Source organism: Phocoena phocoena, chromosome 2, assembly GCF_963924675.1.
Source record: "Phocoena phocoena chromosome 2, mPhoPho1.1, whole genome shotgun sequence".
Taxonomy (NCBI): Eukaryota; Metazoa; Chordata; class Mammalia; order Artiodactyla; family Phocoenidae; genus Phocoena; species Phocoena phocoena.
In genome coordinates this window covers 59691792-59710627 of record NC_089220.1, presented here as the reverse complement: position 1 = coordinate 59710627, position 18836 = coordinate 59691792, and the positions used below count along the sequence as shown (strand labels likewise).

Genomic DNA, 18836 nt, shown 5'->3' with positions numbered 1-18836 from the left:
AGCACTATTCCCAAGACATGCTGATTAAGAAGTATCCTTGAGGGCTTCCTTGGTGGCGCAGTGGTTGAGGGTCCGCCTGCCGATGCAGGGGACGCGGGTTCGTGTCCCGGTCCGGGAGGATGCCACATGCCCTAGAGCGGCTGGGCCCGTGGGCCGTGGCCACTGAGCGTGCACGTCTGGAGCCTGTGCTCCGCGGCGCGAGAGGCCACAGCAGTGAGAGGCCCGCGTACTGCAAAAAAAAAAAAAAAAGTATCCCTGAGAGAAGAGCCAGAGACTGACAATGGGATGCTCCACGTATGTGTAATTTATACTATTCTTGTGGATGAATGTGAAACAAGTGACTTGGACTAAGATAACACAGATAGCAGATTACAACGTGAGCCATAAGACAGACCACCATTCAGAAATGTAAATGAGATAATGCATGTATCCCACCTAGCACAGGACATGGCTATTGTTAAGTGGGACTATGTCTATGACTTAGAGGGATCTATTTGGTAAAAGTGACCCCAAAATTATCAGCCTGCTAGGGTCTTCCTCAAGTAGTTGACAGGTGGAAAACTACACACATTGAACACGTTTAAAGGGACAGAGATAAAAATACATAATTACAGCTCATGATCCCTACTCATTCAATGCACTAATTACAAAGATGTGAAGTGAATTATATATAACTCCTATTACTCATTGATATTAAGGCTTTTTGTTGTCTTCAGAAAGCTGAAAGTTAGGAATTCTCCTGGATAGTGTTAGAAAGACACCCAATCCAGGTGAATCTTATCTGTTTCAAGTGAAAAGATTAAGACAAAACAGTGTATCTTCTGGGACTCTCCAAATGTGTCACATATCTCACTTTCTCTGATTAGTTTTCTGAATAGTGAATCCCTATTCTTAGCAATAGCCAGGCGAAAAGGTAATATCATCATGGTCACTGTGATCTTTGTTTCACCAATAAATTTAACTCTTCTTCAATAATGGGGATTTGATGTAAGGGCACATTTGGCAGTAAGGGTGAAAGGATTCCGTAAATAGCCATGCTTCAAAATTCAAAGCCATCTAGGAACACTCCTCCAGCTGGAGCTCATGAACCTTAACCCTCTTGTTCCACCATCAACGTGCCTCTTCCACTCCTTGTTTCTTCTCATTTTTTTCTCTCATTACAGAATGGCTGCTGCTCTCTTGGTTTTCCTATTCAACTTTTAGAGGAGGGAAGTATAAATAGTCCCTTACTGGGAAAACTTTTTCATGCCAAGTCATTTCAGCAGCCAGTCTGTGGATTAGGTGCCTTTAGGAAACTTGATCCTGTGCCTTTGTTTAAGGAAGAGACTGCTGCTGGCTGCTTAGCTCAGCAGAGGAGCTACAAGCAGAGACTTGCTGAGTGCAACGGGCGCAATGATTGACGTCTCTAGTATACTATGTTAAAGATTTGGTTTACTTGCCCTGTAGTGGCAACTTTAGATTTCACTTATGAGCGGGTTTTATCAATGACAGGAACAGAGCTATATATACCATATAGCATAGCTACATCATTATTAAACACATTTTGTGTTCATATTTTTAATAATAAAAGTAAGCTCTGGTCATGTTTAAACATATCTTTTCGACCATCACAGTTTCATGATCTATTTAATCATGAGAAATCCTCACATCATTTCACAAAACTATTTTTTTGTGGAAGTCTTGCAGAAAGGTGGAGTTTTTTTCAATCCAGTTAGTTTCCTTCATTAGATAGTCAGACAGCTAAAGATATCGACTTAAAACTGAAAGGTGCAGATGGAGAAGCAGATGCAGCTGTCGCCCCTAAGGCTGAGCAAGCACAACGGGCACCGTGAATGTTCTTGCCAGAGAACCTACAATAATAAGACATTAGCTCCCTGAAACCCTGCTGGACTTTAGACTCCAAATGGAAACTAATCATTAGAGTCATTTACAACAAGCCATGTCAAAATGTGTATGATACTCAATAAGTGAACATAATTGAAAACGCCTACTGTAAATAAATATATAAGAAGATGAGAAGACACAACAAGCACAGAACAGTAGTCTGTTGGTCTAAAGACTGCTCAGACTGTCAAATTAATTTTTCTAACTCCAGGAATATCCATGTCTATCTAACCCATAATGGTTATCTAAGTAACTAATAAACATACCTAATTAAGAACATTTCATAACATGCTTTGGCTTTCACAGTCCTAAAAAATGGGATGCGTCTTCCCTAAAATACTTAAAGGCAGTTATTAACTAAGCCATTCCACAGTTTATTACTCAGAATCTCATTTTCTCAACACCCCTATCAAAATATAGACGCTCATTCTGGGTATTATCAAAACCCAGGATTCAATGAAAACATTCTCTTCAGTTATATGATATTGTACTTTCATTAATATTTCAGTAACTTGATAGCTTTTTTTATAAACTTATTTATTTTTAATTTATTTCTGGCTGTGTTGTGTCTTCATTGCTGCACGCGGGCTTTCTCTAGTTGCAGTGAGCGGGGGCTACTCTTCGTTGCAGTGTGCGGGCTTCTCATTGCGGTGGCTTCTCTTGTTGCAGAGCATGGGCTCTAGGTGTGCGGGCTTCAGGAGTTGTGGCACGTGGGCTCAGTAGTTGTGGCTCACGGGCTCTAGAGCACAGGCTCGGTAGTTGTGGTACACGGGCTTAGTTGCTCCACGGCATGTGGGATCTTCCCGGACCAGGCCTCGTAAACCCGGGTCCCCTGCATTGGCAGGCGGATGCTTAACCGCTGGGCCACCAGGGAAATGCCAATAGTCTTTTTAATAGAAATACTTCCTTGCTGAAAATGATGCATTTGATAAATCAGTTGGCTTAATGTTCTCATTAAAAACAGAATTTTAGAATTAAACATTTCAAGAGACCATACATGATGGAATAATCTATGCTCAATGGAGAAGGACAGTGTCTGACTCTGTGCTCCCTACCTACCTTGTTAGCACTTAGTCAAAAATTAAATAAGAGCAACCTCATCTAACCCGCAGCTTCAGTTATCAGTTTTATGCTTACAGTTCCCAAACCTGAGTCTCCCGATTCCAGAATGCACATCTCCAACTGACTGCTGGACTTCTTCTTATGGAAGTTCCAAACCATGGTGAAAATGTTGCTTCCAGCTGAACTTGCTATTTAAATTGTGGTCCAGAAAGCAGCAATGGTATCTGTCACCTGGGAGCTTGTTAGAAATGCAAAAATCTTAGACTCAATTTCAAACCTACTTCAAAATCTGCATTTTATCATTCCCAGGTGATTCCTATACCTGGTCAAGTTTGAGAAGCGCTGCGCTATGATTCTCTCATCTTTGTTGAATTTTTCTTCACAAATGTTTTCAAACATGCAAAATACTTGACCTATCAGCATCTCACAAGGATTTTATGAAGATTAATTTTTAAACCTCTGAGGATTGAGTTATTTGTAAACAAACGGTGCAGTCCTTAGAACAGGTTAAATGTATACATAGGATCATTCTGTGGCTGCTTCACCCTGGTAAGGCAGCTAAGCAAGATGTTGACACAGATCAGAAAACAGAATTTTCCCCAGCAGATCAGGCCACATTTCCCCTAGAAAACAGATTCGCACCACCAGCCTCTTAATGCCCTTTTCTGACCTAAATATGTACTCCGGTTACTGAAGTTGGGAAACACATAGGACTCTGTTGGAAAGTGGGTGCATGATGTCCTGCTTGGAAAGCATATTTCTAAACTGGCGCACACTTCCTGCATTATGGGCTGCCCCTCTCTCTTTTAATGACAGTATCAGAGTGCCAGATGGCTTTGTGGGTCAATGGTTACAGTCCTCAGAATGTGTTGTGTAAAACAGATTTAAATGTTCACCATCAAATTCTGGTCAAGGCTTATTTTGGTATGTCACATATTAATCCCTACCAATTCACTGTATTTTCTCTAAAAGTGTAAGTCACTTGTAGCACTCAGCAATTTACAGCTCTCTTGTCTTACTTGTCACTGCAAGTGTCCTACGGAGGTCAGATGATCAACCATCAGGGATACTGTGAGGGAATTCTTGAACTGGGTAAGGAGATAGGACTTAATGACCTCAATGGACTCTTTTAACTACAAAATTCCATAATTTCTCAACTTCATAACTACTTCTACATTCATAAGTAGTAAGTATGATTTTAACATCAAGTTTTCCCTGAAATTCATTAAAGGATAAATTTTAATTAAACAACTAAATAATTAAACAACTAAACAATGATGCTTCTTAATTGGCCTGGACAAAAAAAAAAATTGAATAATTATTCATTTAAGATTTCCAGTAACAGATTATTCAGAAGATAAGCTGATACCCAATTTCCTTCTTAGCTTTAGAAATAGGTTTAAGACTTTCAAAGCTATTATCTTTTTGGTTTTATGAAACATCTCCTCCATTTATTTTGTTTGTTTTCTATCTCATTAAAATTCTTATTTTATCATTATTATTTCCTTTGCCCTTCTTTCCTTAGATTTGTTGTTGCTTTTCATTTTCTTGAATACAAAGTTCATTTATTTTCAATCCTTCTTCTCCAGTTGCATTTAAAACAATATATATCCCTTGATATATAATCCTTTTTCTCATACCACAGGTTTTGATAGAGTACTTTTATTGTTCAATTCTAAATATGTTGTAATTTTCATTGAAATTTCTTATATAATTACGAGTAAATCAAACCTGACTGTTTAGTGTCTGAGGACAATAGTGTAACAAGGACAGAACACTAGGTTTGAGTTTTATCACCATATGCCAGCAATTCCAAATAATGTCAGTGATAAAATACTCCAACATGAAACAATTTTTATTGGTCTACAATCTATACAATTGCTATGGCTACTGCTGAGTTTTAATAATATGTGTGTAACCTTCTGATTAGTACATTGTTACTACTTATCCTTTCATAAACATTGTGTTCTACATGGAACTTGATTCAGAGAACTCCCATACAATTCAGTCCCAACATACACAGACACCCTTGCATTTGGAAGGTTAAGTTAGTAACATTTTTTAAATCATTACAGCTCCCTTGGGAAGATTTTGTGTCTTCAATACCCATGGTTCTAAATATCCTGGTGTTTAAACAGTAGGTTCAAATAATACCAGTACAGTAATTACAAAGATGAAAAAACAATTCTCTCAATCTATATATGACCACTTGGAGTTTTTGTTTGTGATTAAATTTTGAAACAGTGAAACACTGTGAACTCTGAGGTGTAATTTTTTTTGTAAGCGCAAATTTTAGTGTGTATATGGAAACTTTTACTGAATTTTAGTATCTTTACAATTAAAATTGTCTTTTTAAACTATTGCTTTAAAACTAAAGTTTAAAACTAAAGTTTCTCTGGTGGTGCAGTGGTTGAGAGTCCACCTGCCGATGCAGGGGACGCCGGTTCATGCCCCGGTCCGGGAAGATCCCACATGCCACGGAGCGGCTGGGCCCGTGAGCCATGGCCGCTGAGCCTGCACGTCCGGAGCCTGTGCTCCGCAATGGGAGAGGCCACAACAGTGACTAAAGTACTAACCAAGAAAATAAATCAGTACATTAGTGGCATAATTTAGAAATTTTTCTTGGTGTGAAGTTTTAGATGAGGTTGATCAGAAATCAGAACGGTTGCAGCCTAAACAGAATTGAACAATGTACAGTAAAACATTAAAAGTGTTTAAGTTGTTCCTCGAAGAGCAGCACACAGCAATTGTAGAGAAGACTTCTAATTGTATTAGAAGACTATTTGTCATTAGCTTTACAATGACAAAATGTAAGATAGACATTTACACTGAAGAATCAAATTCAAAGAATGCCAGGAAAGCAACAAAAAGATGTTGGTCTTAAATGGTCAGAAGAAACTAAAAGAGCAATGTTCAAATGCCTTGATCATTTTCACCATAAATGGACATTTGTTCTAAATCAATGGATCAAATAATGTCAACGTTCACCAGCACTGAGCCATTTGCTCTCCTTTTTGCAAAAGAAAAATTTTGGAGGGTTTTACCAAATGTAATAGGAATTTATCTTGAATTTTCTGGTTTATATATTTTAGTGGAATTTTTTAGACCAAGAAGCTTTTTGAAAGCCACTAAAATAAATCCTAAAAAAACAGTTTTAAGAATTTAGGAATTTATTGTGAAATAGAATTTTTATGAATCTCTATCAAACTTATCTTTGGGGCTTCCCTGGTGGCGCAGTGGTTGAGAGTCCGCCTGCCGATGCAGGGGACACGGGTTCGTGCCCCGGTGTGGGAGGATCCCACGTGCCGCGGAGCGGCTGGGCCCGTGAGCCATGGCCACTGAGCCTGCGCGTCCGGAGCCTGTTGCTCCGCAACGGGAGAGGCCACAACAGTGAGAGGCCCGCGTACCGCAAAAAAAAAAAAAAAAAAAAAAAAAAAAAAAAAAACTTATCTTTGTTTTCCTATTCGTGTATCTGTTGCTTTACATGAAAAAAAAACCTTTTGAAATTAATAAAAAGTGTTCTTCAATCAACTATGAGCAAAGAATGACCAACCTGGCTATACTCTGTAGAGCATGGGTACATGAAAAGAACAATTTTTAAAAAGTCTTAAGACACATTTGCAGAAGGTTCAAAAATAGTACATGTAATATTGTTTATTACAGTGAAAGACCAATAAGTAGTTTTCCATTTTCACAAAATTCACTAAAAAATATTAATCCATTATTTCTTCCTTTTTGTGTTTCTTATTTACCATGCTTTCCCATTTGCCATGCTGCCTTTTTTTTAAACATCTTTATTAGAGTATAATTGCTTTACAATGGTGTGTTAGTTTCTGCTTTGTAACAAAGTGATTCAGTTATACATATACATATACCCCCATATCTCTTCCCTCTTGCATCTCCCTCCCTCCCTCCCTCCCACCCTCCCTCCCTATCCCACCCCTCTAGGTGGTCACAAAGCACCGAGCTGATCTTCCTGTCATGCTGCCTTCTTAATCTTTCTTGCCTTCTCTTGACTGATCAAATTATTTTTATTGCTTCTTTTCCCCTACTGTTTGGAAGTTACACATTCTGGTATAAAAAGTATGTATCCTGGTTTTATCTTTGTTACCCTTAACTTTTAAAAATACATAGCTAATTTTATGTTGATCTAACAAAGCCTAAAGTTAATATTTCTATCCACCTTCCAAATGCTTTAGATGCATTACTATATTTTTTTTCTATGTTTACTTAAGTTAAAAAAATCCTTAATATTCCCAGATCACATCTTCAACCCAAATAATTGGGCTTTATTTCAGTATAAGCCATAGATAGGGATGGGAGAGAAAAAAAATCTGATTTAGTAATGTAACTTCACTATTACATACTTGGTATTGCATACCTATTATTATAGTCACCAGATAATACATTAAACTTAGACCAGATTTTATTTCAATATATTAAACAAAGAATGAACATAAGGAGAATGTATTAATTTCATAAATTAAACTACTAAAAAGCAAACAAGAAACAGAAATTTCTCTAGAATTACTTGATAACATGCTCAAGATGAATACCAATTGAGCACATCAGAGTACAAGATGTATGCATGTACATCAGAAACAGGAAATATATAAAATAAAATGTAAAGCTAGACATTAGAAAACAAATAATCCTAATTTGTCAGTATTGTTTGAAAAATAACTGAAAAAATATATTCATCTTTTTAAAAGCCAAGTGCAATGAGCCACAGAATTTAGTTTGTAACAGCCAATAAAGAATGCATTTGCTCTTGTCACTATATTGACCCCAAATATCACAACTAAGACTAATGCTTAGGTAGAACTAGAGACCACTCTCCAGCACTACCTTTCCAATTGCATCCTTTGTACTATTTCTAGGAGAGAGCTATAGATTTGATGTGTAGTATACAATGTTACCAGGTCAAAGTGTTTGGATTTCATTATGAGGGCAGAGGGAATGACATAATCATATCCACATTTCAGTGAATTGAAGAGAAAGATGGAGAAAAAGAGACTGGGGAAAGCAGACTGGTTAGAAGGCTATTTCAACAAACCAGGTGAGATATGATGAAGGTAGAATAGCAGTAAGATGGAGAACAGTAAACAGATTAGGGAGATATTACAGAGATAGAATTGGTATAATTTGGTTACTAAAGATGTTGAGGAGAGTAAGAGTTGAAAATGATTCCTTAGTTTCTGGTCTGGACTGGAAAACAAGCACATTCCTTAGATGCAGTCTGGGCTAGGGAATATGAGAGGGAAGTTTACCAAGTGGAGAACTGGATAGAGGAAGTATCAGATCATTTTTGGAATCAGCCAATAAAAGCATAAATTCATTCTGTTACAACAAAATATAAGTGTGCATAGATGAGATCTAAAGTCATTTTTAGAGATAAAGTCACTAGGGGTAAGTAGGTTCAAGAATGAATTCCCTAATAGTTCTGGACACACCAAAGCTTCTCAGTGCTGCTAGTGATTTAGCAAATATTTGTTATCCACAAGGGTTAAACATTTCTTCCTTCAAGTCTATTTAAATAGCTAGCAATTTAGTAATAGCTAAATTATACACAAAAATTATCCAGGGTGACTTCTTTCAAATGGTAAGCTAAAAGGGTATGATGATATATTTGTTCATTCTTATCCCTTAAATACAGAGATACTTTAGTACCTTCGGCTGTAACTGATTTAGAAGTAGAGGAAAGTTTAGGAGTAAGTAGCGGCTCATCACTCAGGAGAAGAAAAAACAACCCATTCTTAAAGGATATAAGTTAAGGGCCCAGGCAAGCTAAACATGTATCATCATCACAGGGATTTTCCTCAGTTCCTTATAGCAAAAACAAATAACTATTTGGGAGATGAAAATGCTCTAAAATTGATTGTGGTTATGGCTACACAACTCCATGAATATTCTAAAAACCATTGAGCTTTACACTTCAAATGGGTGAATTGTGTAATATGTGAATTAAACCTCAATAAAGCTGTTATTTTTTAAAATGAGTAACTTTTTAATCCACTAATATCAGGTTTTATAAATGCTTTAATTTTACATTAGGCTTTTCAGGCTTACTAGGTTTCAAAATAAGCAGGAAAACAGAGAAAAAGTATATTTTATTGGTATTTAGACCTAGCACAGTTCAATTCAAATAAAATGGAACAGAGCAACTTATTTACTCCAATTGAATATAACATATAAATAATTTTTTTAAGTTTCTGTCTATTTTACCATCAGATGATAGTGTTCATGCAAGTACAATCATGACACTGTCCTTCCAGGCCCATATCATAGCACCACCTTTTATTTGCAGTACTTGATGTAAATTTCATTGTCAAACATATCTGGCTTTAGCAATGTAAACATTTGCTACAAGTAAACTTTAAGAGGTAAAAGTGAATGATACTAATGAATAAATCAAAATAGAACTGAGCGTCAAATGATAAAATTCAACAGAATATTAGATAATACTGTTTCAATAAGAACTACAGCTTAATAAAGTTCACAAAATGGAAGCAAAAACCAAAAGTAGTGTGTAAACTCCCAAAATAGTTTAAAATACTGGAGGATATAATGTAAAATTTACCTCAGAAAAACAAAGGGAAACAAAACCATGCAGTGAATACCAAATTTGGTTTAGAAGTTACAGAAGTCCTTTTACTGCAAAGCCTTTCTAAAATGTACTGTGCCAAACTGTTTATTTTCTATCTCCCTTTATAAAAAAATTATCACTTTTAATCACATAGTTGAATACTTTGTGGGAATTTCACATATGTTGCCAACTGTGGAATTGTTACCCAAAAACTTTCATCTCTAAACTATTTTTTCAAATGACCAACATTAAATTATCTTCATAAAAATTACCATATATAAAGTCAAATAATTCCTAAACAAATCATCATAAAAATAAATCCGCCTTCACAGAGTAAATACAGAAATAGTGTATACGTAAGTGCTGAAAATCACAGAAAAATATTCAATGAACAGGCAAAAATTCTCACATTTATCATTACTGTTGATGATTTGGTTTACTTTTTGGTTAAAATTAAGAAACAAGTTTTCAAAAGGTCAAAACATTCAGTGCCACTTTGAATTTGTCTGCAACATACAAATGAGTTATATCTCTGTAGTACAAGGCAGACTCTATTTTTACTTTTTAACATAACTTATAAAGACCTCAAATTTCTAAAACCAGTTATAATACTGTGACAAGCAAAACAAATTTGTTCTTATTGCTCTTATATTCTAGCTTAATCTACAAACATGAACATTTTTCCATTTGTTGTCTCAAACCATACTAATAGAGAGTCTAGAGAGATCTCTCTGTTGGTTTCCACAGATTAACTGAAAAAAGGGGGAGAAAAAGAAACTGAAATATTATTTCATCTTCTTAAGTATTCTTAATATGTTTAGCACATCAAGCAGCACTTGACACAGCAAGTTTCTTTAAGTGATCCATAAACACTTGTAAACTAACATCATCTGTGAGAATAGGTGCTCCAGACTCCTAGAGGAAAAGAAAGATATTTTCTATGATTAAAACACAGGAGATGATACCTTAAAGTACATAAACAAATGTTAAAAAAATAGACAAGGAAATCATTTTAAGCAGAATAATGTCTATGCTCCCTGTTGTATAATAAAGAATCTGCTGGCCTTTGTCCCAGATTCCTGTCCCAGACTCCTGAGAGGGAAACTACATCCTTAGAATTTCCTGAAAGTAGTATCTGTTATTCATGAGCCCCTCAGATCACACCTGAGTTTATGCTATGAGATGAGATGACTCAGGATAGGGACCAGTCACCAGAAAGATCAACCATGTAATTAGATGCCTGTGCTTTAAGAGAGCCTGACCTCCAGGGAGGAAGAGATGCAGGGCTAGAGATTCAATCAATCATGCCTAAGAGAAACAAAAGCAAAAACAAAAAAACCACTGGATACCAAAGCCCAGCAGAGCTTCCTGTTTGAGGAATACATCAATGTGCTGCAACGGTGATGCACCCTGATTCCATGGGAAAAGGGCACAGAAGCTCTGTATCTGGGACCCTCCCAGACCTTGCTGTCTCTTCATTTAGCTGGACCTAACTTGTAACTTTTATACTAAAACTGTAATCATAAATATAGTGCTTTCCTGAGTTCTGTGAGTTGTTCTAGGGAATTACCAAACCTGGGGAGGGGGGTTATGGGAACCCACCCCCCACCCACTCTACCCACCCACTGCCCACCCCAGCACCCTCCCTTTCTCACCACCCCCCCACACACACGGATTTGTAGCCAGTTGGTCAGAAGTGTGGGTAACCTGGGATTCGACTTTCGGCTGGCATCTGAAGTCGGGGCAGTCTCGTGGACCATGTCCTTTAACTTTTTGAGTCTGCACTAACCCCATGTGGTCAGAGTCAGATTCGTACCGCAGTTTACCAATTGGCCTTACATTAGCTCCATACCCAACTTAATCTTTAAAGTAGTAAAGTGTTCATTTGTCTTGAATGTATTGGTGTTTTTATCACTACTAAGAAATACGTCTCCCTTATTGCTGCCTGTTTACTAAAATAAAATTCCACTCACACATTTTAGCAGAACCGCCAGATGGAAGGAAGAGAATTTATATCATTTTTAAAATAAACTATACTTATATATTTTCATTCAAGTAATTTTAATTGATTTCTGTGAGTTCTAAGTAATTAACAAGGGTTAGGGAAAATTCCTAACTTCTATTTTAATAAAAACTGTGTTGATTACCTTAGTAATCCAATCCACTAATAATGAAATTTTATTGTAGCAAGGAAGTTTTTCTAGAATATTTTATATCTGGATTTTTTTTTTTTTTTTGCGGTATGCGGGCCTCTCACTATTGTGGCCTCTCCTGTTGCGGAGCACAGGCTCCGGACGCGCAGGCTCAGCGGCCATGGCTCACGGGCCCAGCCACTGCACGGCATGTGGGATCTTCCCAGACCGAGGCACGAACCTGTGTCCCCTGCATCGGCAGGCGGACTCTCAACCACTGCGCCACCAGGGAAGCCCTCTATGTCTGGATTTTTAAAGTTTTCACCTGATATCCAGTTTCTTACTTATCAGTATATATAAAATACCTAAAACAAGGAAATTAAGTAATTTTCAGAGGATACCAGCAAGTTAGTGGCAAATATGAGCTCTGACTTTATAGGTCTTGTGGTTCTAGGCTGGCATAGCCACAGATATGCCATAACCTCTCCTGAATAATGGAAAATCAATTTTATTATGTGTTTTCATATGTGAATTTATAAGAACTTGAAAAACTTGATAATGAAGGGAGACAACAGCACTGGAATTAAGAGCTCCGAGTTTGGAGCCTGACTGCCGAGCTCACATCCTGGCTCTGCCACTTACTTAACCTCTCTGAATCTTAGTTTCCTCATTTGTAAAATACAGATAATAACAGAACCTATTTCACATGGTTGCTATAATGATTAAATGAGTTAAACTTTGTAAAGCAAACACAACAATACCTGACACACACAGTAGGCATATAACATTATTATTATTATACCTGAATTTCTTCCATTTTACACATTTTCCACCTCAATTCACCCAATCCCAGATCTATTTCTCCTAGCCAAGACAAAATATATATGGATTTTCTAATTCATATACTGTGATCTTATTTGAAGTGATTAATACTAATGCTCAGCTCAATTTTATCAAAAATTTGCAGTTGACTGATCTCAACTTTACAACTGCACTCTTTTTCTCTTTAAAATATATTCAGGATTAAGCAAAAAGTTCCAAGCTTTATATCATTTAGTATATGAAGCACTATAGCAACAGAAACCTCCAGCACCCTGTCACAGAAGCAGTGTTGCAGTGGTGCCCTCTTCAGGCCATCCGTGGATAATACTTACACTGGGTACTCGACTTCTGACAAAAAGAAAACTAAGGTATTAAATTCCATAATTTTTAGTAAAATGCTTGGCTACCATGTTAACGCCCTAAATTTCAATCATCAATTTAGCTTAATGGTTAAAAATTCTGATTCTGGGGTTAGAACGACCTAGGTTCAAATCCAGACCCTGTCACAGTTTAGCTGTGTGATTTGAGGTAAGTTAACTTAACCTATATAAGCCTCAATTTCCTCTTCTGAACAATAGGATTAATAGTACTCACCTCACAGGAGTGTTTTAACAAATAGAAGTGTATGAAAATCTTAGCATAATGACTAAAACACAGTACAGACTCAGCTTATTAGCTATTATTATCTATAAAAATATTAACATAATTTCTCTTATAAAAATCATAGGTCAAAAAAGACCTTAGGGCTCTTGGTTTCTTTCTTACTTCTAATTAACATATTTATTTAATTTTGACATTTCAAACAGCATTACAGGAAAGGGATGTTTTCAAATTTAACAAAATATAAAGACTGAGAAACACTGATTTAAATATGTCAGACCAAAATTTCATTGTTTTTAGACACATGAACAAGTTTAATACAAATGAAAGATTTTTCAAATAGTTTGGAAACAATCTTAAAGAAATGGTCTAAGTAAAATCCTATAGAAATTTTTTTGTTTTGTTTTTGTAAGAATCTATTCATAAAAGATAGGATCAAATGTCAGCTTCCCCCAAAGGTGTAACTGTAACTAATTCCTAAATTTTGCTAAGTCAAATGCATTTCTGGGGGCCTTCCCTGGCGGTCCAATGGTTAAGACTTCGCACTTCCAATGCAGGGGGAGCAGGTTCAATCCCTGCTTGGGGAACTAAGACCCCACATGATGTGTGGTGTGGAGTGGCCAAAACATTACAAAAATTTTTAAAGTGCATTCCTGGAAAAGATGATTATATTTTCTAAAATGCAATAATGAGAAGAAACCCAAACTGTCTTCAACTGCCTCTTTGAGGAAAACACTTTATAAAAAATCTAAGGAGAGACAGACTTGATAACAATGTAATTAAAACCCCTATATAGTATAAGGACATAATTTAACTTAATGACTATAAATATTTAAACAACTTTTTATCAAATCAATAAAAAGAATTCACTTAATAACAAGTAAGTACACTTAAGTTTCCCCAAAGGTGATGGCTTTCAAAATTGAGTACTGAATAGATGAATGGGTGGATGGATAAACAAATGAGTGAATCAGATAAACAAGATGCAGGTTTATTCCTTTGCCTGGGATTTCCTTCTCCATCATATTCATCCAATGAAATAATCTCCATCTTTCAGGGTCTGGCTTAAGTGTTAGGGCTCTTATTCATGTCTCTAATGCCCCTACTTCCAAGCAGTAATAATTAAACTTCAGTTTAAAATAGGTTTTCTTTCCTATCTTAAATATCTTTAAAGAGTCTTTTTTTCCAGTGATAAAAAGGAAAACTAATAACTAATATTTACTGAGTATTACTGGGCATATCAAGTATGTGTCATCAAACTCTGTAACAGACAAGGAAGAGAAGGCATAGGAAGTTTAGTAACCTGCAGAGTTTTCAATTACCAGCCCAGAATGATGCCTCTCCATGTTTAACAGCTCAACAAGTTCTTTACTTTATATGTCTTCCATCTACATCTCCATGCTGTAATTTAAACCTCCCCAAACAAGGAACAAGCCATTATTTCCATGAACTAAACCATATTTTTTTAATGCAGAAATTCAGCCACAAAGAGATAGGTTTTATTTGGTCTTCATAATGTGAGCTCACAACATTTTGTTAATTGAATTATGTGTATGGCAACAATCATCTGGAGGGGAGGAACACTACCCCCTTTAGAAAAGGATTTGTGTACCCTCCCCACAAACCCTAGTCTGCCATAGCCCGCTGCCTCCAGGTATTGCTTTTTGACACTGAGAGTCAAGTTTTCTTATATGCAGTCAGGTTCACCTGGTCCCTAGGGGCATGTGATATGTGACCCCTGACAAGTACTATTTTAAAGTATCCTTCAATTCTTTAACCTCCCCTTCATATTGATTATTCACCATTTCCATTAACTCTATTAACTTTATTTATTGGTGCTACTTTTCTATATTCTTGTAATTTTTTTTTCTTAAATAAGTTCTTCTTAAGTTGTGGGATCCAGAACCAAAACCAATACTCAGTTAACTAGAGTTAAGTATAATGGAAAGTATGATTCATGGTACATCCTGTACTCCGAACTTCCACATCACAGTAATATTTGGCTTTTTGTTCCCCCAGCAACTGGAAGAGGGTGAGGGGTGATATTGAGAGTCTATACGTATATGTATTATACGGGCACAAATTTTTCTCACATGTGCTATGTGTACCCTTTGAACGCCTTCCAAGAGTAAGTTCCTTTCTTTGCTGTAAAAAACTCCTCATCTTTCAGGACTTTTAGATTGTGAATTCAATTTATTTATCTATATCACGAAAGCTTCTTAACTCCTAAAACATCTCTCTGTTCTCCTGTCCAGATCTATTATAGTCAATATATGCTATGTTTAAGGTACTGTGGAAAGTCAAAGATGAAAATGACACAGTTATCACCCTTAAGTAATTTATAATCTAACAGGAGAAATAAGTGTCATCAGAAATAGATGAAAAAAGGGGCTGGGGATGAAGCGCCAGGGATATTACACAATATCCAGTCATGCAATCACAGAAAAGGTTTCATGGAGTCAGTAAACTTTGCACTGAGCCTTGAGGGATGGCTATGATGTGTTACAAGTGGTGATAGGGACAAGTCACATGCTCAGTGTATTCAGAGTGGAGTAAGAAGTCCAGTTTGGCTAAAAAGACTAAAGAGTGGCTAAAAAGACTAAAGAGTAGCTAAAAGTGGACAAAGCTATTTGGAGCATACCACAAAGGACCCTCAATAGCAATATAGAACTTCTATGTAACTTAGTAGGGGGTTATTAAAGATTTCTAGGCAGTGCTTTGACTTAGAACGGCTTTAGGGAGACCACTCTGGCCAGTGCCAAAATGGAAGAAAAGGCTGAAGCCCCAAGAGCAGGTAATTCCAACAGTCTATGTGAATAGTAACAAGGGCCTGACTTCGATTAGGACAAGGAAAGGAGGGAATGGACAGGGAAAATAAGTCAGTAATTAGGGGCAGAAGGGAGAAGATATAAATGACTAAAGTTCCAAGCCCTGGGAATTGAGAGAACAGTGGGGCCCTCTATAAAAATAGGAAAGTCAGTCAGTACAAGATAGTGTGAAAGAGTTCAAGTTGGGGCATGCTGCTTATGAAATGTCTACAGAAAACTCCAGTGCTGTGCAGCAGGCAGTTATAGAAATTCCAGTCTACAGGTCACTGTGAAGCCAAACCAAAGATGGAGATTTACAAGTTAGCCTCAGATGAAAGATGAAGCCATAGGAGTGGATACAATCACCCAGAGAAACAGTGAATGTACAGGATTCAAGGCAAACTTTTTTTTTTTTTTTTTTGCGGTACGCAGGCCTCTCACTGTTGTGGCCTCTCCCATTGCGGAGCACAGGCTCCGGACGCGCAGGCTCAGTAGCCATGGCTCACGGGCCCAGCCACTCCACAGCATGTGGGATCTTCCCGGACCGGGGCACGAACCCGTGTCCCCTGCATCGGCAGGCCAACTCTCAACCAGTGTGCCACCAGGGAAGCCCAAGGCAAACTTTTGAGGCACCTCTATATTCAAAGGAAAAGGACTTTAATCCCAATTACTGCTTCGTTGCTCTTCTAACCAGCCTGGACCCCACAGTCAGTTATCTAACATCGTTCTCAATTATTCTACTCCCTTTGCTGTGTCCATCTTTCTTACCTCCAGTCCTAAATTAGCCCCAATGCAATGTCTGAATTACAAAGCACGGCTAGAGAACATTACAGAAGCATGCTCAAGAAACTGTTAGTAAATAAAATGGACCCTCACCATGCTGTAAAAGTCTTTTATTCATCTTCTGTTGCTTTCTTATATTCCCTATAGCTGTTTTTAATCTTTTCTATTTTCTAGTTCTTAACCCCAGCATTTCTCTCTCTTAGCAAATAATCTTTTACTGAAAAGAAACAGGCTTATCCAATGTGAGTTTTCTCTCCACCTCAAAATCTTTCTCTGTCGTCACCCTTCTTCTCACCCTTTGCTTTTGCAGAAAGAAATGTTCTGCCTCCTTACCAATGCTTAACCACCACACAATGCGTGTGATCACACTGTCTCCTTTTGAGGATCTTAAACATCTATACACTGTTCTTCTGTGTCTCCCCTACATTAGCTCCTTACACTTGGTCCACAAATAAATTATGTGCCCTTACTGTAATAACAATCATCCTACTCTTCACTCAGGCTAAATTTGCAGAAGAATCATTTATACACACACACACACACACACACACACACACACACACACACACACACACACAAAGCATCATTTACACTTATGACCTCCACTTCTTTACCACCTACTAATTCCTTACAATCTATCTGCTACTCAACCACTATATTAAAACTGCTTACCAAGGGCCACAAATAACCTCCTAATCATCAAATCAAGTGTCTGCAGCACCTCAATATTTGCTACTCCCTTCTTCTTCCTTCTATAACGTCCTCCCTCATCATTTAGGATGTGGTATTCTTCTAATTTTCCTTCCACTTCTCTGATTATTTATAAAATATTCCTACCACTTGTACTTCCTCAAGGTTTTATCTCATCCTTGCTTTGCCTCTCTATTCTCTCCTTGGACAAGAATCCACTGTGATGACTTTAAGTATCACTTGTCTATGAATCCTTGCCCTGATCACCAAACCCAAATTCTCAACAATCTGCTCAATTTGGGCATCTAGATGGTATCTCAAACTCAAAGTCTAAACCCAAACATTTTCAGGAATTCCCTGGTGGTCCAGTGGTTAGCACTCTGCGCTCTCACTGCCAAGGGACAGGATTCAATCCTTGGTCAGGGAACTAAGATCCCACAAAAAATGTGGCAAAAAAATAAAATAAAACAAAAAATAAAAAATAAATAAAATCAAACATTTTCTTTCCACCCTCCCACTTACTGGCACATGTTCTCCTCAGTTACCCAGGCTCAAAACCCCGTATTACCTTGTTCTCCCTCAACTATTTATTTTTCAGAAATTCAAACCTAGAGAAAAGTACAATGAACAAACACCCACATACTCTAAACATAAAATCACCGATTAACATTTGCCACATTTTCTTTATGTTTCTATATATTTTTCCTTTTCTTTTTCTTCTTGTTAAATAATTTCTGCAAGTTGAAGACATCATGATATTTTACCCCCAAACACTTCAGGATATATCTCTCAAGATCGAGGACAATCTCCTACATAACCACAACACCATTATCACACTCAAGAAATTTAATAATATTATACTAGTATCTGACATATAGTCCACATTCAAATATCACAAATCATCCCAATTATGTTCTTTATAAGCTGTTCTCTCTCTCTCTTCCAGAATTCAGTCAGAATTCACATTTTGCATACAGCTGTCTTGCCCCGGAGTAAGTTTTCCTTTCCTGCAACTTCTAATCAAATCTCACCGAGTCTACTTTTGAAATATCGCTCAGATCTACTCTTTTTCACCATCTGGTCTTCTTTCCCTCTCACTTGGATTACTTCGATAGATACAGTTTCAACCTACACACTGCTCCCAATTAATCTTAAGATTCGACTGTATTATCTAAGACTCAAATTTGCCCCTCTGTCCAAAAACCTTCAGTAACATTCCATTACTTAGCAAATAAAGACTCAGCTCCTCAGTCCTCAGCCTGGCATTCAAGAGCCTCCACAATTTGGCTGCACAATATATTGCCAATTTATAGTTCTACTATTCATACCTACGTGTACCCTTTACCTTACTCCATACTGTCCTCTACCTAGAATTCCCTTCCTCATACAATTTCTACTTACTGGATTAATAACCACTCTAAAAGGAAATGTCTCTTTTTCTGAGCTCTATTCTGACACCCTCTCCTGCTG

General features: G+C 37.1%; 1 protein-coding gene across 2 annotated transcripts in view; it reads right to left on the bottom strand.

Moving 5' to 3' along the window:
- Positions 1-9039: 9039 nt before the first annotated feature.
- Positions 9040-18836, bottom strand: part of SEC23A (SEC23 homolog A, COPII coat complex component) — a 61015-nt gene continuing 51218 nt past the window's right edge. For both annotated transcript variants that reach the window (XM_065900884.1, XM_065900892.1), the window contains exon 19: positions 9040-10447. In XM_065900884.1, the coding sequence (XP_065756956.1) occupies positions 10358-10447 (90 nt within the window). In that variant the 3' untranslated portion in view covers positions 9040-10357. The remainder of the gene's footprint in view (positions 10448-18836) is intronic.